The sequence below is a fragment of the Agelaius tricolor genome, unplaced genomic scaffold (genome assembly GCF_023055355.1).
Source record: "Agelaius tricolor isolate 1412-34295 unplaced genomic scaffold, bAgeTri1.0.p SCAF_9, whole genome shotgun sequence".
Lineage (NCBI taxonomy): Eukaryota > Metazoa > Chordata > Aves > Passeriformes > Icteridae > Agelaius > Agelaius tricolor.
The window spans coordinates 16,263,767-16,287,063 of NW_027269269.1; the positions used below are offsets into that span (position 1 = coordinate 16,263,767).

The 23,297-nt window shown below is 40.3% G+C and overlaps 1 protein-coding gene across 2 annotated transcripts; it reads left to right on the forward strand.

Annotated features, from left to right (window-relative positions):
* Positions 1-293: 293 nt before the first annotated feature.
* On the forward strand, positions 294-21,654 carry CCDC83 (coiled-coil domain containing 83). 2 transcript variants are annotated; one of them, XM_071432892.1, is made up of 11 exons: positions 294-391; positions 3,516-3,641; positions 5,773-5,857; positions 9,035-9,203; positions 9,833-10,000; positions 12,771-12,862; positions 14,030-14,098; positions 16,745-16,866; positions 17,901-17,980; positions 19,465-19,616; positions 20,649-21,654. In XM_071432892.1, the coding sequence occupies exons 2-11, from the start codon at positions 3,556-3,558 to the stop codon at positions 20,832-20,834; spliced, it is 1,209 nt and encodes a 402-aa protein (XP_071288993.1). In that variant the 5' UTR covers positions 294-391; positions 3,516-3,555; the 3' UTR covers positions 20,835-21,654. The 2 variants fall into 2 exon arrangements, with proteins under 2 accessions (XP_071288993.1, XP_071288994.1); XM_071432893.1 differs by lacking the exon at positions 294-391 and adding an exon at positions 395-442.
* The last annotated feature ends 1,643 nt before the right edge of the window (positions 21,655-23,297 follow it).

Consider the following 23,297-nt stretch of genomic DNA (forward strand, 5'->3'; position numbering starts at 1 on the left):
TTCGGCTGTTGTTACTGCAGTACAGGAGCCACCAAGGCTCCATCGCAGTGCCTTGGACAGAGGGAGCTGGTTCCTGAGAAAGCAGCTCTGCTGTGATGGGTGGCCCTGCTCACATTCCGTGCGAGCAGGACTGTCCCACTACGGAGCTGGGACACAGTCTCTTTCTTGACGAGAAGCTACAACTTCAGGATTTCAGCCTGGCACCGCATTTCGGCGAAACCCAGCCCGTCCCACAGCCTTTTTTCCCGTACTTCTTGTTTCTCGGGGCAGAGGGCGCCGGCGGCCCCCACGGCGCTCGGCCCCGTCGCGATGGCGACCGGCGGGCGGGGCGCGCGGCAGGGCCGGGCCGTGCCCTGGGGCCGCGGCAGGGCCGGGGCAGAGACAGCGCGCGGTGCGGGCCGGGTGCCGGGGCGCGGGCACCGTGAGGGGGACGCGGGAAGGGGTGCGGGCAGGGCCGGGGAGTGCCTCAGGGAGCTCTCCGGCCGTGGCGGGAAGGGGTGGCGGGGGGCTGAGGCACAGGGTGACAGTGCCAGCGGGATTTGGTGCCTGCGGGCACCGAGGCGCTGAGGGGTGGCCCAGCTTTGTCCACTGAGGTGTCTGGTGGTGAAGGGGGCTGGGGGGAATAGTGTCAGGGACATGGGGGAAGTGTTAGCCAGGGACGGATTGGGGGCAGGGGGAATTGCTGGGCTGCTTTGGAGATTGGGAAGGGGTTACAGTGTGACTGCACCATGTTGTAGCGTTGTACCTCTATTGCTGAGGTAATAGATTTTCCGTATGCTGCACCGGGGACGGTGCAACCCCAGGTGTACGGACGGAATGGGGAGTGAGAGGATGGACAGCAGCCAGTGGAAAGGGACCTAGGGGTCTTGGTCGATGGCAAGCTGAACGTGTGTCAGCAGTGCCCTGGCAGCCAGGAGAGCCAAATGGGTTCTGGGGTACATCAGGCACAGCATCGCCAGTCAGGCAAGGGAGGGGATTGTCCCTCTCTGCTCTGCACTAGGGTGGCCTCACCTTGGATATTCTGTGCAGTTTTGTGCATCAGAGGAAAGGCATTAAGCTACTGGAGAGCCTCCTAAGGAAGGCCACAACGATGGTGAAGGGTCCTAAGGGGAAGCCGTATCACAAGTGGCTGAGGTCATTAGTCTGTTCAGCCTGGAGAAAAGGAGACTTGAGAGGAGACCTCATCAAAGTCTGCAGCTTCCTCATGGTGGGACCTGGTACCAGTCTCCTCCCTAGTAAACAGTGAGAGGATCCAAGGGGATTGATGGCCTAAAGCTGAGTTCAGGGCATGTTTGGACAATGCTGTCAGGCACGTGGTGTGATTCTTGGAATGTCCTGCATAGGGCCAGAAGTTGGACTCAATGATTCTGATAGGTCCCTTCCAACTCAGTGTATTCTGTGAGTCTATAAATGTTGGGAACTGAGGGAGTGGAGGCTTCTGGTAGTGCAGCTGCTTGATGTACAGGGATTATTATGTGAAGTGCTAGTGCTAGTTTGGATGGTGTTAATGATAAAGATTGGGCTCATGAGAGTGGTGAGCTGCTGTACTGGTGATCTCTGTAAAGAGTGTCTGGAAAGTCACTGTAGTTGGGTTGCAGTGTCAAGAAACTGCCTGCTCCTTCTAAGGATGCAATGGTAGTGAAGTTATTGCTTGAGACAGTGCTGATGCTTATAAAGGGGGTCAGTCAAGAGCCTCACAATTTTATTTGCTTGGGAGAAGAAATAGACCTTTACTTTTGTAAATGTTCTCCTGTGCATTTCAAATGTGCAGTCAATCCTCAGTCCCCTTAAATATGTTCCTCTCTGTCTCATGTGTGAGTATTTTCTATGGTTTGCAAAATACTTTATTGTAGCATGTGTTTTTTCACCTTTTACAACTTGGAGGCTTTCTTGTTCCTCTCTACTTGGGAACAATTTCATAAATACGTCACTGGAGCTCATCTGGGTCTGTAGTTAAAAAGAACCCAAAACCACCCATAGCCTTTGCAAAATACTTCTACTCAAAATTTTCTGGTTTGTATCCAGTTTTAAGCAGGGAATTTGATTTTCCATTTAGTGAAAGAGACAGAAACAATTTAAAGAAACCCTTAGGGAGTGCTCTAGTGATCTTCAGTTTCTGAGGAAAATCAGTAAAATAAATGCTCAAGTGGAAATTGAATCAATAGCAGTCCAGTTAATTCTGCGCTGAAGAAGTGTGATGGATTCTTTTTTACACTTAACAAGTGTATCCTGCACTTGTGCACTTGGTTTGGAAACATCAAAGGGGTCCAGGAGGAGCAAAGTACCTAACTTCCTGCCTCACTGAGGTTTTTTTTCTTAATTCACTTGTTTGTTTGAGTTTCTTTTTAATCTCAGGTCTTACAACAGCCATGTCTTTAGGATTTTTGGAAATTTCATGAAAAAAATATTGTACTGAATTGGAAACTGCAAAGGTTGTATATGAAATAGGATAGAAAATTGTTTTGTATACAGAAAGCTTACATGGCCTTGCTTCAGGGTATGGGGATTGTGGTGAGAAGGCATAGGACAGTGTTTGGATTGCATCTGTCAACAGTGCATCTGTCAATAGTTTCACTTCATTCCGTTGATTTTACAGTCTTGCTTATGTGGCTTTTTACTGATATTTTTTCCTGTTTACTTGTGCTCATTTTAATAGGAAAAAGTATCCAGCCTGCTGTATTCATTCAGAGAACAAGTTTTAATCAATTTCACCTATTATTGTAAAATTCAAAATTTAAATTCAGAGAATTTAAGTTTAATGCAAAACCAGGTTATATACAATGTTTCTACTCATTCAGTAATAAAACATTCTATATTATATAAACTATTTTGGTTTATAAAATTTGATTATGTGACTGCTAAAAGCGAGGAATCTTTTTAAGTGCCCTTTTTTGTGACATTTTTTATTTTGTATAATATATGCTACCAGTTCCATTGCAGAGCTATTCATTGTCAGTTGAATTCTGAGGTTAGTGGTTGTGACAGCATGCCTGGGGAATACTGCTGACATGCATATCCCTTCAGAAAGTGCTTTTGTTCCAGCTCTGACAATGAAAACTGGTATCAGAGTTGTGGTGAAAGGGAGATATTCATAGGGCTAGGAGAACAGAAGGAGAGGGAAAGAGAGGCATGTGAACAAGTGGACTTGATAAAACAAGCATGATAAAGAAACAAAGGACTGGAAAAGGAGCATCTTCTGGTTTGATTTGCAAGATTGTAAAAGACAACCTGTAGCAAGGGATGCAATAAGTAATGGTGATAGAGACCACTGTATCTACCCAGGTATACATTACATATATATATATGTATATATATACACACACATATATGTATGTGTATATATAGAGATATGAGCTTGAGTGCTACCACTGGGCAGGATTGTTGCTGCCAAAAACCCAGTTTGTGTTTTTTTATTTCAGAGCTGTTACAAGCTTGTCACAAGTGACAAACGCCAGTGAACACACAATGTTTTGTAAATTATTCATCTCTATACTTTTTTTTTCCTTCACTTCTAGCACAAGTATTAAAAAAAAAACAAAAAAAAAACCCAAAAAAATGGAAGAGAGTAAGAAAAAGAAGAAATCAGAAGAGCAAGTTCAAGAGCCTGAATCTGATTTACCAGAAGCCTTACTAGAATATCAGTAGGTTTAATATATTTTAACTTTTCACTCATATAGAATATGTGAATAAAGAAAGCAGATAACAAAGACAACTTACACAATTTAGAGCCTGAGCTGATTGATTTGAGGTTTTGAGGCTATTTCAGAAAGGTTCACTTTTTAAACTGTAGCTGTAAGAAAGCAATTCCATGGGTCAGAAATTTTATGCCATTAGGGTATAACTTGGGAAAAAAATATTAAAACCAAAAACCCTGACATTTTTTCTGTTAGCTTTTGATCAGCATATGCTGAAGTTGCAAGATCACATTTGGCTGTATTTTTTAGGATTCATTGGTGTTCATGGAGGTTTGTTGTCACTAGCCAGAACCTCAAGACCGACAGTTTGCTGTCTTCCTTGGTGAAGCTGAGAGCAGAGCACAAATTGCTTTATTTTGAAAGTAAGAGATGGATAAATGAAAGGTCTCTTAAAATCAAGCAGAGGAAAATAAGAGCCAAGGGAGAAATATCTGAAGCAGTTACAAACCTGTTCAACTTACTTACTTGATTTCTAGTCTGTTGAGTAAATGATTAAAAGGAGAAAAAATAAGCTTCATTACTTTTATGTGAGACAGAAATTGAAATGGAAATACCTCAGGAACACCCAATATCCAACAATTATCTGCATTTAGGGAGCAGGGAGTAGTGCCTCGGAGTAAGCAAACTAAAAAGTATGCTCCTATAGTTGTGACAGCTGTATGAGTTCACAGGGTTTATGTGGGATTTTCCTGTTTCATTTTACAGAGCACAGAGTACAATTTTCCATAGTGAAATAGCCTAGATTTAGCTGAATCATATCACAAACAAATACCATGTGAAAAGTCCAAAAGTAACTCACCTATTTTGTGAAGGAATAAAGAAACTGTATTACTGGGCTGAGAAAAAAACATGTACCACTTTCTGATAAAATTATTGTTATGCATATGCTAATATCCAAGCAAATGACTCATTTGTCTGGAGTCTTCCACTGAAATAGGTGCTTCATTGAAATGGAATATGTAGTTTCTACAGCAACAGAAGGGGGAAGAGGGAAGAAAAGTATTCTTCTTGCTGTTTTTATCTTTCTCCCACTCTCTTCTCTGTCCCTCCTATTCTTCCTTTCTTTCTCTTCACCTCTGTAATCTGTAACTTCTCTGTACTGCTTGACTGATCAAAGGTGGATAATCATACAAGTGAATAGGTGTCACATTCCACTTTAGGATTTATCAACTGTGTAGTATTTATTTAACTTTGATTCCTGTTTTTTATTTCCTTGCACTGAAGAATGGTCACTGTTCCTAGGGAGTTTGTTAGTTTGCATTTTCATTAAAGTTCTCCATTTCAGCATTTCTTTGGAACAACAATCTTATGATGTACTTTTGCTGTGGCCATGACCACTGTACCCTGGTCTAGTCTCTCTCTAAGATCCTTCTACTTAATAGAAAACCTGAAGAATACCTTGGAGCTGACACCAATACACAATACACTGACACCAGAGGATGTAAATTTAAGTAACCTGCAATTTGCATGATTCAGTGATCCAAACTTAGCACATTAACTAGGAAATGAATTATCTTCTTTTGAAACAGCTGAAATCAATAGAGAAGGGAAAAAACTCCCCAAACCACAAAAAAGCGCTCCAAACCCTCAAACTAAAAACTGAAGGAAGAAGAACTGTTAAAAGAATAGAAGATTTTATGATAATTGCTATAATTGCTAATACTATTGCACCACATGATGAATGAATGCTGGGAACAGAGGTACAGAGTGCTAGAGTAATATTTTTGGAGCATGAATTACCTTGTCCTGAAAGTGACCTGTGTAAGAGGTCAGCTAAACCTCATGCAGAATGAACAAACCAGCTCCAGCCTCTCAGGAGGCTACACAGGAACAATATAACCAGGGAGTCTGCTGCTCTGTAGGGGTATGAAATCCAAACTAACATGCAAGCCCAGATCGATGTGGGAAATAATTTCTTTACGTGTAGTAAGCAGACAGTGGTATTTGCCCAAATGAGTCTAGCAATATGATATGAAAATAAACATTTTGGTAGTATTTGCATCTAATCTAGCTTAAATAACTTCCCTTTCTCTAATTTTTTTGTAAGAATGTGTCTTTCTTTACTCTCTCTTCATAGCATTGCGGCAAAAGAAGCAGCAATTGCATGGGTTTTGTTTCATCTGAAAGGATTGGAAGAAAAGATCAAAGAAGATATTAAAAAGGTAAGTGACTATGCAACAAATTTTATTTGTGGTATTCTTACTCATAGATTCAGTTTTATTCTTTCCATTTGAATACTACATACTTTAAAATTAGTTATTGCAGTGATTTGTTACAGTCAATGAAACTAGAGTTAGTGAGTCACTTTATGTGCTGAAAGTTAAAGTGTTATCTGAATTAAATGTGACACGTAGCATACATGTCCTAAATATAACATGCTAAAAAGAAGCTGCAGGAGTAGAACATTACAGAATAGGACAGGGCATTAAGGTAAAGTGAGTTCAGCGCAGGTGCTTTCCAATGCACAAGAGATCCTTATAACCACCTACATGTTTAATGGAATCACAGAATTGTTAAGGGTGGGAAAGACTTCTCAGATTATCAAGTCCAACTGTCTAACCCAGCACCATTGTGTTCATCACTAAAGCAGGTCAACAAGTGCCACATCCGCGTGTCTTTTGAACACTTCCAGGGATAGTGATTCCACCACTTTCCTGGGCAACCTGTTCCAATACCTCACCACCCTTTCAGTGAAGAAATTTTCCCTAATAACCCATCTAAACTTGGCACAATTTTCTTTTTCTCTTGCCCTGTTACTTGTTACATGGGAAGAGAGACCAACCTCCACCTAGCTACAAAGTCATTCCAGGTGCTTGTAGAGAGAGATAAGGTGCCACCCGAGCCTCCTTTTCTCCAGACTAAACATCCTCAGCTGCTCCACATCAGACATGTGCTTTAGTCCTTTTATCAACTTTGTTTCCCTTCTTTGGCATTTTTCTCTGCAGCAAGCACAGGACAGCAAGCCACTTTTCAGTAGATACCTTCCTTGCAGTACATTCAGATATGCCTTTTAACTAGTCCTACAAATATTCTTCAGTATTTCAATGCATGAAGAATAAATGGTATAAATTTAATTTTTGTTAGTAGTATTAGCAGACCTAACCAAGCACTGAGAATTGCTGAGCTTCTCTGAATCCTTCTGAAGTAATGGAATTGCACAGGTTTCTGTGAGAATCTATTTATTGCTGCAAACGTAGTTAAAAATTGAATCAAGGAGAAAGACCATCATGCTATTTGCTAGCTGTGACTTCTAGCACTGATTGATGAAGACACACTTTCTCATGAATTACGAATTGTTTTGGGTAATTTTTAGAACAAGGTTGTGTAACTACTGATCTCACCTGAGTAACACTTAAAAGAACTGTGCATATGAGCTGTATATAAACAGCCATAATATGGCATCTGATAACTGTGAGCAGTGAACATTGAAAATAGATATTATAGAGTCACCTATTGAAATTAATTGAAAATGCTCAAAAAATCCTTATTCTGCATCATGTTGCAGCCTGCACTTCATGGCAGTGAAACATTGAAACAACGCCTCTCTGTCTTTCCCGTGCTGATGCTTGCCCTGCTTTTATAAGCATCCATCTGTTTAACTTTCTATGGTACTTCTTGCAGTCTTGAAGCCTGGATGGTGTTTCATTTGTGGCTTGACTATCACTGGAAGTGGCAATTGCTCTTCTTTCTGCAGGCATCTGAAGGCTTTTATGATTATTGTTGGGTCTTATGTCTCTTGTGGTTATACTGCTGGATTGGAGGGTGGTTCAACTGCCTTGTTCAGAGACACAGAGCAACAGCATAAGGGAGACCCCTCAGTTGGTATCCTCACTTTGTGACCCCTCAGTGGGTCTCCCCAGTTTGTTTGAATGTGTTACTGACAGCCAGTGCCCGTGAAGGGCTCACACTGACAGTTTATGGAATAATGCTCTTTATTAACATAAAGTTAGATTAAGTTTTGAGGATTTTCAGTGATAGTATCTCTCTGCAAAAGCCTATCAAAGCAACACACTGATAAGCTCTAATCCAAAGTATTCAGTGCCCACAGAGCATGGTTCTAACCCAATAGGTGTCTCTCTACAGGGGAGAAGACAGGTTCAGCCTCACGACTGATCCCAGCAGTTATGATGGACTTCCCAAAATTCTCCCCATTCCTAACTTACTTTTATACTATTTCTTTATGTTTAGGTGGAGCTTGAGTGACTCTAGTTATTCATCTTCTTCTCTCTCCCCTGGCTGACAGGTGTTGTGCTGTTTGTCAGCTACAGAGTGCCATTGAGTTCCCCTCCCTGCAAAGATTTCTATGCAGCCTGGCCACGGTGTCTCCACTCTGTTCCACCCTCTGTTCCATCCCCTTAGCAGGGGCTATGGTTGCAGGTTGTAGGGCATCATCATGGAGTAGGTTTTGAGCATGCCAGCTGCATTCCATTTAGATAGCAGCAGCTGCATTTTACTCTATAATTTCCCTACCATCCAACTTCTGTTAGGATGTGAATACAACTTCCCAGTTTCCTCTAATTTTACTCCCAGCTATCTTTCTACAGTTATTCCCCCGATTTGCTGCTAGTTCATGGTCTTTCAAGGACTCCATATTTTAGATTGAGCAGGGTACTTTAGGGCATGGGTGAAGTGCTATTGTTTTCATTTAATCATGTTTTGACAGTGCTTTGAGCTCCATTCTTTATTTCCTGCTTAATGTTTGTGAGTGGTTTAGAGTTAATCCTAGAAGTGAGGAATGCTTGAGACTCTTTCCACTGCCTACTCACTGTTATTTACTTACCACTTGTTTGCTCCTGTGTAGTATCCTTTGGGAGCAAACATACACAATCTGTATTTCAAACAATCAGAGTGTCACTAGAGAGGGTCATGGCCAGGGGTTATGATCACAGTAGTGGAATCAGGATGTATTACTAATTTCAGTTCTGACAAGACTCTTTGCTGTGGTTATATGCAAGTGACCTGATTGTCTCATGATTTTTCTATATGAAGATGGTACATTCTCATGAGGAATGTCGACACCAAGCAAATAGCTCCTACATAGAAACATTGTTATTAAATTGTCTGCAAGCACCTTTCTTTCCAGGCAATGGAGGATTATTGGTGGGCTGTACCAAGTACAGCTGTCATTTGTCTCTCATTTCCTTCCAGTGGTCTGAAGTTACTGAGGAAATATCTGAGCCTTGCAAATTCTCCCTTCTGCTCTGACCTTTCAGAATATGAAGCACAGGTGTTTAGCTGGGTATTCTTGTATTTCATCTGGCACTAGGCCAGATTTTCCTTTTTTTTTTTAATTTGTCACTCTGAAAACATTTTAATGTCAGCTGTGTCTTCTTCCTTAGAATGTTGTTCTGAAGGAAGAACAGAAGGTGCTTATCAGGCGCTTAGTAAGGCAAATAGAAGAAAAGGAGAAAAAACGAGATGAGAAGGAGGTTGTAACCAGGGATGATGTGGAAGAGTCACTGAAAGCAGTTTTCCAGTTTGTGAAGGACAAAGAACAACTTCTGCAAGGTATGTTGTGTGCTGGGGAAGGGTGGTTTGCAGATTACATACTTGGGATTAAGTACATGTTGATGTTGTTTTGCAATTTAAGTAGAGATTCAACTTCTTTGTTGTATAAAAAGTATAAAACTATTCCTCTCCCAAAATTGGGCTCTCTCAGTTTAGTATGAAATTGTGGAGGACTTATAAATCAATCTGTCCCTTCCAAGTGATGTATAGTATTGTGCAAGTACAGAGGCTTCCTCTTTTTTGAAACTCATGAAAGTCCTAAGCACTGGATCTACTGAGGATTAAAAATAAAAAATTATTGATGGAAGGAAAAAAGACCAGTTTGAGTGTTGAAAATTCCAGCTGCCATCCCTGCGATTCTCTGTGCGAGACACGTGACCTTAGTTACAACGTTTTGGTGAGAACAGTTGACTCTCTTTGGAAGAATAAGATCAAGCTGTTTTCAGCAATGCTAGTGGCCCTTGAAACTATGTAAGGCCATCAGGTTGCAATGTACTATAGTGTGGAAGAATCCTCCTTCCTTTTCCATTCCCTATGAAAACACCTTTCTTCAAGAAGTTGACATTGTAAGAATTATCAGTTCAATAAATCAGTAATGAACTTGTCTTTTGACATTGTTATTTTAATAGATCTGCGCTCCCAAATTGAAGAAACGAAGAAAAAAATTGCAGAAAAGCAGCGTGAGAGAGATTATTGGTTGGAGTACAAAAATGTCGGAAGCAAAATACATGCTGAGAGGATTAGCAGTCTGGAAAAAGACATTGCAGATGTCAAATATGAACTTGAAAGAACTGAAGGTCAGTTTACAGCTGGTGTAATGCAAGTCTTACAGGGGCTTTGCATATTGCCTGCAGGAATGAAATGATAAAATTAATTTTAGATCGAGTTCTAGTAACTTCTATCAACTTTTCTAGTAAATTGCATGAACTTTTCTAAGTGCACCTAAGATGGGCTGCATAATCCTGAAAAGTAGAAGGACTCCCTTTCTCTATTTCTCTCTCTGTAAAAGTTCCTTTATTAAAGAAATTGATAAAGTTTACAGAAATGATGACACTTCAAGAAACTGATAAGCTGGTCCTTTGATGGTTTTCTTGTAAAATACAGGCAACCCATTAAAAAAAAAAGTTACTGAGAAGGATAGCAGTTTTTTGTAAAAATAAGTCTACACATATTTAGGTCACCTACACAGAGGGCTCCCTTAGCAGTCATACTTGAAAATGTTGACTCTGCTGCTGTTAGTTCTCATCATCTACAAGCACTTCACATATTGAAAGCTCCTTTGACAGGAAAGTAGTATGAGCTCATTCTTGGAACGGTCTTTTCTGTGGAGCGCACTGGTTTCCATGCAGGACTAGAGGGAGCTCTTTAGCCAGTGGTCGGGCCTTTCCTCCTATTACACAGTGTGAGGCCCTGCAAAATCACCCACAGGCACACAGACACATACTGAGAACTGTTTCAGCCCTGTCACAGCAGTGCAATTCATTTGGGAGCTTATATATTGTGGTGCTGAGTGCTTTACAAAGATTTCTTTATTACTGCATTATTTTAAAATAATTCAAATATTTTGCTGTTACATAAGCCATGCTTCCAACAGGAGAAGGATGTCCTGGTTTTCTTTCTTTATGTCCCTCTCAGTATGCGTGACTGCAGCCAAGCAGCTGGTAGTAACAGGCAGTGACACTGCTCTAAGGGTCTCTGTATATTCTGTGCCAGCCATTACCAGGCATCAGCTACTGTGAATAAGCTATCTTTTTGTCTCTCAAAACATATTTTACCACCATTAAGATCTGTTCTGTGATTTCTACGTTTCCAGATAGCTTGTCAGATATCCACATCTGTATTCAGGAGAGGTTGGGATTTTTTCATTTTCCGTGTTCTTAATTGATTTAAAACTTCTCTATACTGCTGCTGTAATATGAAATGAAAAAGAGAATGGGCTGTTATATAGAATGCCAGTAGGGATAGGCAGTCTGATCCCCTGCATGCCACACGGTACAGAATGTTGTGGTTTAACAAAATTCATGGTCCAACAGAAAAGTATTTATTGAAAGTTGTGTTATAGTGGTACATATGGAAATGCCCTACATAACATACTGGAAAATGATGCTGACAGCACTGGATGTTTACCATACTATTTTGCTGAACTCCCTAAAACTGAACCTAGAAAGTGTCTGGGGAGTACAGCCTTCCAGCAGAAATCTATCTTTCAATCTATCAAGCAAGGCAGCAACAAATTTGGCTTGCTCACACCTTGAATGTGTAACAAGCTTAGAGAATAAGCATAGGTAAACAAGTTTCTGTCTCTGTGTGTACCACTGAAGGGCTTGGAACTGGCACAGTTCATGTTTTCTGGTGGTGACATTTTAAGCAAAACAGCTGGAGAGGAGAGCAAGCAAAAGAGAGCCACACATTTAGGTGATGTGTGGGGAAAACAGTGTTGCAGTGAGGAGATTAGAGAAGATAGCCTCTTTAGGAACTGTTCAGACACACACTTTCTCCTTTTTCATTCTCCAAGTACAACTCAGGTTATTTAGCTATTTGAAATAATGGAAGAGTGAATTCATTATAGTGTGGAAGTCCTTCCTTTTCATTCTGCCAAGTCTAGATGGTGGAGTCTAGCTTCCACTGTGTTAAATTAATAATTAATGCACTACTAATACACCTTTCATAATTGACTGCCTTTGACTCCACAGTGCATCCATGAGCAGATATTTGTTTGCAGCTAGATCAGAAATAGGCTGTCTGCAACACAAGTGCAGTGAAAGACTGAATTTCAACCCTTTGAAATGTGTGCTATGCCTTCCTTCACAGAAAATTACTATAGTCTCATTCATTCCTTCAGAAGGAGGAAATATTGAGCAGAAATGAGCTATTTAGAAGAGCAAAAACAAAAGAACTAAATGGAAGGATGAAATAATTAAATAGCAAGTGACTAGAACATGAAGCCAAACCTATTCAGCTCAGTGTAAGACATATTTTCTAAATAATGACTACAAGTAATGATAGAAGAAAATCATTGTGGCAATTGCCACATTCTCCATTTTGTCCTGCTGTCAAATTAGAACCTCAGAGTCTTAAATACGTCAGAAAATTTATTAGGCACGTTATAATAACTATCTGAAAAAATGTCATGTGGAGAAGGAGATCCAGTATGCTTCTATGTAAAAAAAAATTAAATTTTCTAAGCAATCTCTCATATGGCTCCAGGAGCTCTGCAATTGATAGAGACAAAATTTAATGTTAAGATGCCAATATTTTAGCAGAGAATTGCTTAGATCACTGCTCAGTTAGCAATGAATTGCTCAGCTGTTGCAGTTGTGAACAGAAATGTGTAATTTCTGTTCCACTTCCAATTTCTAGTTTTGTAGTTAACACTACTGTTCTTTGGGTTTGGAAGGAGAATTTCTTTGGAAAAGGATATTTGAATCCTTCTCTGTGGACTATCTGCGCAGGCGACACTCATTGATAAGTTGCAGTTTAGTAATGACATGTCAGTTATCTATCTGTTATCAGGAAAAATTGATGGCAAATAATGATTTCTGATTTCTCTGGTTTTTTGTTTTGAAGAATATTACAGTGAAGCTTTGAAAGTTGTGAGAGAGGAAAATCAGAAAATGTTTGACAGGCACATGAAATTACTCAGTGAAGAAGCTCTTAAGGTATTCTTTTTGCTTTTTTAAAAAACTGCTAACTGTGTTACAGTTGGGATACATGTACTCTGCATTATTAATTATTTTAACTCATATTAAGACTTCAAACTTTTTTAATAAATTGAGAGTAAAATAACCTGCAAATCCTGGTACATATGGATTTGGTTACTGCTATACATACATGTGCCTTTTTTTTCTTTCCACCAGAACAACAATGGGTAGATGTGAGGGCATTTTACAAACAATGCACGGGAAACTGGGGCACCATGAACTGACAAGGCTTGTTTGAGAACATGTTGCTTTTGCCATGGCCTTGATTTTAACATTTACACAGATTTCCAAAAGCAGTAATATACAAAAAGATTGCATGAAAATGTACATCAATTTGAAAAAAAAGGGTTTCACTGTACTTGTAAAGTACAACATTTTTAAATGTCACAACAGTGCAGTCTCAGGAAAATATAGGTTTATTGATTCACTATGATTTGGTTATCTCTGCCAGCTCTGATTTGAAAACATGGTTTACAAATAGTTCTAGTGACAACTTCTTACTTTCACAAAATGCAAAGTATACTTCAGTACAAACCACTAGGCCCATTAGGTTTTTAAATTCCCTGACTTCAGTGCTGGAATTTCCAGTCATGTGAGAACATAATCCAGAGGACTGTGTTTATGGTGATCTATTGGGGCATCTTCCCCCTCACTTCTTCCTTTCCATTTTACTGACATCAATAATTAAATTGTAGCCTGGGGTCATTAGCACAGACCTCTACATGCTTAGGTCACTTGTTGTAGAGCAGTACTGCCTCATTTGGGATTTTACTTGGGATTCTTAACAGCTGAAGGTTTGATTTTCTGAAAGCAGTAAGACTAGAGCAGTAGTGGTACACAGAAGCGTTTATTAGGCAAAAAGGGAAATGTCCTATTTTAATATGGGAAATCAAAAAATATTGGCAAATTGCTTGACATATAATCTGCTCTAGGCAGAATGATAGTGGACAAACATCTGGCCTTGTGAAGTAAATCCCCTTGTAATCCCTCAGAGGATGCTACAGTCTGTTGTGTAGATGTGTCTTAATTATTTCCTGCTAAAGAGCAGACAGTTTTTCTTTATAGTGTGCAGGACTGTCAAAGTGTTGCTCTCCGATGAGATTATTTTAAATTGTGTTTTCTCAGAATGCTGTGGGATACTTAGACAAGAACTGCCGCAGAGAGATTGAAGAGAACGAGTGGCTAAAAGAAGAGGTAAGAGGATCACTTGCCTGCAGTTTATCATGGCAGTTCATGTTTGAAATACTGTGGCCTATGGTCAGAACTGTTTCCAGTCATGGGCCTGGGAGACTTCTGTTGGCAAAGGAGAGCAGTTTTTCAGTAATTAATCTGTAATCCTCAGCAGAAAGCAGTGTAATGTGGTAAATAAAGGTAAGAGGTGAACATCTGCTTTCACAAATGGAGAACCCCCTTTCCTGCCCAAGCTGTTACATGAAGGACTACAATGTTCCATACAATTAAGGATCTTTATCTGTGGAGACTGGGATGCTATAAAGGATCAACCAGGTAAGTAGCTGAAGAGGGGAGGTTTGAATTGCATTAAAGTTCCAGTGCTGCTGTATTGAAAGAAAATGGATATGGATGTTGGAAATACGTTCTGAGAAATGTCTTGAGACGACATGAAATGGAAGGTCATAAAGAAACCATGGGGACTCTACAGTGAAGAAAGGAAAATCAAAATCATATATGGTTGTAATTAATTGCTTGATAGTTTTTATACCGACCTTTAATGACAATTTAGAGCTATATATTAGATAGCTGTAATTTTCTTGATGAGAAAATATTTTTGTGTGCCAGATTTAGGAAAATAATTTTTTCCATAGTGAAAGTTTGATTTTATTTATTCCAGTCAATATAGGTTCTTTGTTTCAATCAAATCTAAGCATGAGATTGGTGGGTGAAATGCCTTTCCTCACTTTTACAGCCTCACAGTTGAGAACTGAGCAAAACTTTTTGGAAAGTTAATAAATGTACTTCTTACTTTTCCATGCCACATCAACAAACCTGGCAGAGGTTCTTCATTTTAGTTACTAATTTAAGGTACTTGCCAGTATGCAGGGACACAGATTTCCTTCTTCCCCTTAATGAGCTCTGAGCATGCATCTTTAACTTTCCAGGGAGGGTGTCCAAACCACAACTTCTGAAGCAATGAGGGTAAGGAAAAGAAATGTGAAAGAATTAATGTTTTATTCTGTATAAACAAACAGGAGCTCAAATCTACACATCCCATCACTGCATGAGTATGAATTCTCTTCCCTTCTCCCTGTCTCACTGAACACTTACAGGTTTTACACACATTAGCAGTGCCAATAAGAGAGCACTTTGGAGTACTCTTATGTCCTGACAGGCCTTCACCTCAGAGCTGAGGGATTTGGATTTCTTTCCTCTCAAGCAGAAGTTTCCTATGTTATGAGTTACTTTCCTATGTTGCTACTTTCCTATGTTATGAATTACTGCTTTGAATTTTGGGGGGAAAACAAAACTATTATCACTAACTTCTCCGGTCCTCTGAATTCACCCATTCATTTTCTCTGCTTTTCTTACATGGATGAAATATTTTCTCTCAGACTGATGTTTATATGTAGCTGACAGACTGTTTCAGTATTTCCTTTGGGGGTGATAAACCAAAAATTTTAGTTTTGTCTCAGTTCTTTTTTTTTATTTAAGTTTGGCCACTGAACTGAAAAATGACTTACCAAAATAGCTCTAGATTAGTTACCTCCAAAATTAAAACAGATTTGGAGACTTCAGTCACATTTTTCCATGGCTACTCTGTCACACCAAGATGGTGCAAAGCTGCATCACCTCACTGTGCCAAGCCACATCCTGTTACTAGTTAATTTCCAGTCATTTTCACCTTTTTAATCCTTGGGAGAAGTTGGAACTAGTTTTAACTGCAAATTTGGATGATTATAGCTGGGTTAATTCGGTTTTGATGAGAATGGATGCTTTCAGATCGCTTGGTACTTCTCTTGAACACGTGCATATGGCTAAGCTTTCTGGGAAGATCTTTCCCATAGTATATTCCCCTCCCCAGTAAGGGGGTAAGCACGTGCTGGTACTTATGCAAAAGTGGGAGGCATTGTGGGAACTGAATAACCAGCATCCTTTGGTCAGTATATTTCCACAGTGATAAGGGGCAATTGCCAGTCTGAAAGCAAATAAGTACCTGGGGCTTAGCCAATGTCACAGAGCCATAGAACATCCTGAGCTGGAAGGGGCCCACAAGGATCATTGAGTCCAACTCCTGCTCCTGAAAAGCCCCACTGAGAGCATTGTCCAAATGCTTCTTGAGCTCTGTCAGCCTTGGGGCTGTGACCCAGGGGAGCCTGTTCCAGAGCCCCACCACCACCCTCTGAAGGAAGAAATATTGTGGTAACTTGGACTGAAAACTTCACTAATTTTGGGTGAGAAGGTTTCAGGTATAGGAAGGAATTAGAAAAACAACACTTGCTGAGTAAGACCCTGACTTTACCTCTGCAAAGAAGCTTTTCCTCTCTCAAAGCTCTGATGTGAAAGCAAAAAAGAAAAATCCGAAGCTCCTGTCTAGCAGATGTGTTTGACTGTACAAGAAGATTTTGCTGTCAGGGTTGCATAGCCCAAATGTGTGGCTGTAATTGACACACATGTGCTATGACAGTAACAGGGTTCTAATAAAGGTGTGAAAGAACTAGCGAGTCCTTCCTTTTGTCTGAAGATGTGTCACTATGTTTCCCCACCAAATATGCAATCTTGCTGATACAGCTGCATTTTTCCTAAGTATGTGCTGGTAAGGTTGTTGCTATCAAAGCTTTACAAAATTCTAAGACTTTCTTTTATTCTTTTTTTAATTGTCAAAAGGTTAAGATCTACCGAAAGGAAGAAAAGGATTTGAAAGCTTCTGTCCAGCTCCTGGAAGAAGAAAATACCAGTTTAGTGGCAAAACTGATTGATATCAAACTTCAGCATCTAAGAGTATCAGGGTAAAAAAATGCTTTCATGGACTCAAAAGTGATTTTTTTTTTTTTTTTTTTTTAATAATGCTCCTGTCTGCCTCTAGAGCTATTTGGGCTCTCCCACATCAAAGCCAAGGTAGTTTCCTAGTTGAGGAAAGACAGGATTTGACTGAGTATACATGGGAGCAGTATCTCTGAAGGATGACAATAAGATTGTGATTCCTCAAGTACTGAATTTCAGGGAAGAAACTGGGTCCTTAATTAATCTACTAAGATCTAACACTACTCACTTTATATCACTTAGGCTTGGAAATAATTTCTTTGTGTTGAAATTAATGGTCTCAGCCCCAGCTTTTCAGACTAAGTGCTGAATAATAGATTTTGTCTTTACTGTTTGCAAAATGTTTAAGGATGTGAAGATTAATTTGCAAATATATAGGAGGTTTGCAATCTTGAGTGAAACAAATGACCTGACACTGAGAGAGGAAGAGACCTTGGGAAATGTCTGTCTGCAGAGGTGTCTGTAGTATTAGCTTCTTTTGTGTTGAAATGATTCAACTTTTTCCCTGGAGAAAGATTAATTTAGCTTCAAAATGTCAACACTAGTGGTATCAAAAGCACAATGCAACAATGTGAGAGATCCATCTTCAGTTTCCAGTCCCAGCTCAGTGATTTTAGCCATATTGCACAAAATGTTCAAGTCTTAAGAAGTGACCATTTTTCTCTTCTTTCCAAACTTTGGATTTCTTTGAAGTGAGAGCTGCCAGCTGTGGTCTGAATCTTGGACTGACTGGAGACTATAACATTTGTTTTCTTTTAGTCTCATGGACATAGTTGAACTAAGGCACTAAGAATAAAAAAGAGCAGCTTATTAGCCACTAAGCTACCTGGCTGCCTCCATTGCATTTTTGAACCATTGCGCTATTCTGCCTCTGTGGTTAAGCAGCAGTGGCCCTCAGAAAGGGCTGCCTCCCCCTCACCCCAAATCATTGCACAGGACACATTAGAGAGAAAATTCAGACCCCTATTATGGGTTTCACTTTATATTTTTTACTCCATAGGCATTTGTTTCATACAAAGGGAGCTGGCTTGCAAGAACTTCCTAAAGATGAAATGAAAAAGGGAACCAGAAAATATGCAGGTAATGCAAATGACAGCAGCTTATAAGAAATACTAAGTTACTGAACATGTACAGACTTTTTATTTCTGAAACTTTTTATTCAAACTACCTGTTTGACATGGAGAACACCTTATTTCCCTCTTGATTGCAGCCACCATAGCCATGATAGATTGTAATTTGCACTAGGAGACAAAATCACAATCTATTTGTAATACAGTTTTTAAATTTAAATTTGTTTTAGATTGTGGAATATTATTACTCATCCAGAGCTACCCTGGAATACAGTTTACAGGATTGGCCATCTTTTATGAAGATATGAATCATATCCTAATCAGTTCTTTACTGATCCATATCATAACTTCATTACAGCTTGTCCCTGAGAGGACACTCTTAAACTCCATTTAGGCTTTCACTTTAAGTGTGCATGCACTTTGCAGTCATTCATCCAATACAGCAGAGTTCAATTATAACTAAATCCCTAGCAAGAGGAGATGAAGCTACATGGAGCTTAACCTGAACTGAAAATTTTGGTAAGCAGTACTGAATTTTGGGCTGAATCTCCATCCCTTCTGGTAGGTGTGGCCAGGGAAAGGATGTACTGTTAAGCAAGGAGCGTGAGCCTGTGCTTATCTATTTAGGACAGTCTCTGTGAATTCCTAAGTATCACAAATTTTATTTTACATTTTTGTGTGAGTAGAAGAAAGAGGATGGAAAAAAGTAGAAGATGATTCTAACATATCTCTTTAATTAAAATTAAAGAGATATGTTAGAAAAATGGAAATCATACAGTTATGGATACATGAAGAAGTTTGTTGAATTTCTGATCAGTCCCAGCCATAGGTGGGCCTTTTGAAATACCAGGCACCCGCAAACATGTTGAACAAGACTTCTGTATTAAACACATGTTTACTTTGAACACATTTGCTAGACTTTTGCAATAGTTACCTAGGATAAGTCTTTGTTCCAAGAAGCTGGGTCACAGTCACAGGCAAACCTGTAACTTGGCAGTCCATGTCCAGAATCCTCTATATCATCTTGAGAATGAGTTAACTTACAGATGTGATCTCTTTAGGGGAGTTATAAGTAGACTGTTTCAGGAACTTGTAGTTATGTACCTATAGATACACAAACATGGGTATAGAAGAAATTTATACTTGGTTTTGCTGCCTTTCTTATTAACTATTCAGGGCTCTACAGGATTTAAGCTGAACTGACAAAAGCTCATTTTTTCCCTGCCCCCTCCTACAGATCCATTAGTTCTAACTTCCAATCAATTTCAGTCCCTGGGTCTTGATCAGAAATTGTGAACAAAAAACACATAAAAAACCCCAATGAAAATGAGCATTTGGCTTGAATTGCCAATTAAAAATGCTACCAAGCTGTTCTTTGCATTGCAGGGGCTAAGCCATATTAAAGATTGCGAGCAATGCTCATATCAAGTACTGATTCTGACTTCCATAAGGCTTAACTATTACATTCACTTCCTTTTTCTTCTCTTTAAAAAGCAAAGACAGATGGAAAGAGCCTCAGAAGTGCCTTTCCAAAGATTCGGTCTAAAACAGATTATACGAAGCCTCCAGACAGTGATGAAAAACTGAGGAAAAAATTCTTCACTCCAGCCCTGGACAGCTTGTTGTATGAAGAAGAAGAGTTCCAGGTATGAGTCAGAGTTATCAGGTCTCCCACGAACACAAACACACTTTAACACTTTCAGTGTGGAGCATGAGCTACTGTCAGGACCTATTCTATTTCCAGTGGTTATGGCATCCAATGTCCTTTACCTGCTGCGCAGTTCAGATGGACTGTAGTCTTCTGGTGATATTTGGGACAGTTAGGTCCATGCCCTTCAGAGGCTGGGCCAAAAGAGCACACGTTCTGGGTCCTAAGGACCAGTCTCACATGGAAGTTTTGGATGCCTTCAGGCATCTCTGATACCATGAGGCATGTGTTTTGCCCAGTGAATGATGTCCTAAGAATCATCCCATGGAGTGAATTTCTAGGATGAAAGTCCCCTAGAAAGAATTCTGAATGTCACCTAATGAGAGATTACTAGGCTTGGATGGCAATCAACAGGTCCTTTAGAATCTGTGTTGCATAGCAGCATTAAAGGATCAACATTCCTTCAACAGAAAGCCAGGATGAAGGTGTTCCTGGGTGCAAACTGCAGGGTTGAGGAAACAGTGCACATTGGTCTTTGCTGCAGGTGATGGACTCTAGCCCAGCAGAAAAGCTTTCCTTCTTTCTCCCCCTGAATTAGTTTCTGTTGGGTTGGTCAACCGAGTAGACTCAGAGGTTTGGAGAAGACCAGAGCCAGTGCAGATGTGGCTGAAGCACATGGCTGGGCTTGGACCTCTCTCTTTTTGGAAGGAGTGAGCTGTGGCATTGGTTTAATTCTTCTCACAGAACTGAATTTGAGATTAGAATTTGCTTTATACAGAAGATGATACTGGTGAAAACACAGAGAAGAGGGCAGCAGGGCTGTAGCCTCCTAAAATGAGTTGGCTTGCAAAAGAAGCTCATTATCACTGACATTATCAAACACAACCCTAGAGCAGCACCTCTACAGTTGTTTTAAAACTAAAAGTTTCTGGTTTTGTTGTTTTAGTTTTTTTTTTGTTTTGTTTTTGTTTTTTTAAGAATTGTTGCTTTTCTATGAAATTACATAGGAACCATATTCTTTCTTCTTAAGGCATACTCAAAACTGGGACCTCTGAAGAGAAAGCTGCTTGTGGTTGGAAAAGCTGTGCTTACTTGTAAGGAAACAGAAGAAATACCAAGAGGGAGCCACAGAGAAGGGGGTACTGTTGGTAAATCAGATGGGTGTATCACAGCTAAGATGATCAAGGCCTTATTTAAGGAAAATGATGAAAACTAGACAAGCTGTGCTGTTTACACAGAAATGTAACATTCTCAGTTCATTAAATATTTGATCTCTTCTGTGTGGCATGGGGCTTTGAGGAAACTATTTTAGAGTGCCTGAATCATGATTATAAGTTTCATGAGAGGATGCCTGTGTGCAGAGACTAATTGAAAGGTTCCTTTCCTTACCACTAAGAGAGGTCTTGTGCACTCTCTGGGGTATTCAGTCCACATAGCACATATATCTACTAAAAGGTCTGAGCTAATATTTAGTTTGTGTGGTCTCCACCTGCAGAATTCCTTCTTGGAATTCTGGAATTCCTTCTTGATCAGACATTGAATGGGTAAATGCAGGCTGCCATAAAACACATAATTGTTACAAAATACATAATGCTCTGCTAAAGCAGAATTAATTTTTGCAAGCATAATTCAACTATTGCTATAAATGGAGTGTCTGAATGCTTTTTTATCTGTCTCCACAAGACCCCTACTTAAATACACTGAAATAAACAAAAATTAATTTAAAACCAATTTAAAACCAGCATAAAAATCCTCTAAGGTCTGAAATATTTTGTTTGTTTAGAATTGGCCAAATATATCGTGCAAGCCCTTATCCTTGGTTTGCAGCTGGTCCTTTTGAACATTTATCTCAGTGCGTTGTTGCAGTGGAGGGGCTCCCTCTGGACACCCTCTCAGCAGCTCACAACAGGTCCTTCCCACATGTAGGCTCTGACCCATGCATTTCCTCATTAGAAACTTGTGACAGCATTGAATAATCAATTTAAACCCTTGAGAGGATAATCAGCTGTTTGGAATAAAGCTTTTTAAAAAACTTACTTTTTAAACAACCTGTATCTCTGTGCAGTATCTCAGTGTATCTGTACTTCAGTGCAAACACTTTTGGTTTTCCAAGCACGCTCAGCTGTTCCTGGCCAGCAGGTGTCTCCTTGGGCTGCAGGTGAGTCCCACTGGTCTCTGGGCTCCACTGACCAAGCTCCTCTGAGGCAGGGATCACAAGCAGACAGGTAAGGGTGGCAGACTCCAGCTCACACTGACTCTCACTTCTCTGCCACGTGGTGAACAGTAAAGCGAGTTTGCACGTGCCCCTGCTGTAACCCAGTGGAGTGACTGTGAAGGCTGAGGTGATTCCTATCCCTTGAGTGTCCATGGAATGGGGATCTGCACTTGGGCTGTGTCTGCAGCCCAACAGACACGTCCCCTCCGCTCCCCTGCCTTGCTTTGAGTGCAGCACAAGCCCCATGAAATGGCTGACTTGAAAGAGAGATTAGTTCTGCTCAGTGATTAGTTTAGCTTCTCCTTTAGATGCAGAATTACAATGTGCCTTATGCTGAATAGCTTTTCTGTTAAAGAAAGGCCTCTCCTCCTTCCCACCACTCCCCAGAAGGGATTTACATTTTCTAGTGGTGTAAATGTAGGGCCCATCTCTAGACTCCTCTTGGCTTATGCCCATAATGCATAGCACCATGTGCAGGACATATGGCAAGACAACATCAACCTGCACCTTGGAAAAAAGACCCCTTGCCTCCTCCAGTCAGTTTAGCCTTTTCCCATAACAGCCTGTGTGGGTGAGAGGGAGTTAAAAAGAAATCCCAAACATGCTAATTAGGGTTCAAGCCACAGGCAGCCTGCACAAGCCAGAAGCAACAGCCTTCAGCAAAACATATTTAGTGAAGTGTCCCAAATCCCCTTGATTTCTACAGGATTAGCATTAAGGCCACTGCAGGGCTTTCATATGGAGAAAGCTGGGTCTTCAGCCCAAGGCATCTGGATTTGATAAATTCGTTACTAGCAAAATCTCTGAGAAATAATCAGCATGTTGTAAAACGGGGCTGATCAGTCACTTTCTGGCAGCACAGCCAGTGCTTCCAAGCCCCACTTGGAGTTCACTACTCCAGTTAGGACCAAACTTATGGGAGTCACCCTTGTATTCCCAGCATTATGAAATACCTTTTCTTTACTGTGTTACTGTTGCACAAGACAGCTCTAGGACACAAGCAGGGGTCCCGATCTCCACAATTATAATCCAATCTAAGCTTCAGCTGACCTGGAGTTGTGTGTTTGACTAGAACAAAGCTCAAGCAAATTTGCAGTTTCAACAGGAAGAAAAAACCCAACAAGTATTCCTTGGAATTCAAAATTAAAGAAATATAAGCATCACTCAATTTGTATGGAAATAAAAACTACTTTAATAGAACTGAGGTCCATGAGCTGGAAGTGAGAAACATCAATCTATGGAATGTCTAAAAAGCACAATGGGGAGAGGTGTGCTGAGAGCCTGTATCCACTCCAGTGATGAAAGGAGCTGCTTACCTCAGCACTCTGCTGGCTTGAACCCTCTCTGAGTGACTGGCTTGTAGTGCTTTATAGTCTGGCTGTGCTGGTATGATCTCCCCCAGCCGCAGCTGCAGGGAATGTGGGTGATTTCACTTTTGGTCTGGTTTTTACGAGGTTTGCAGCC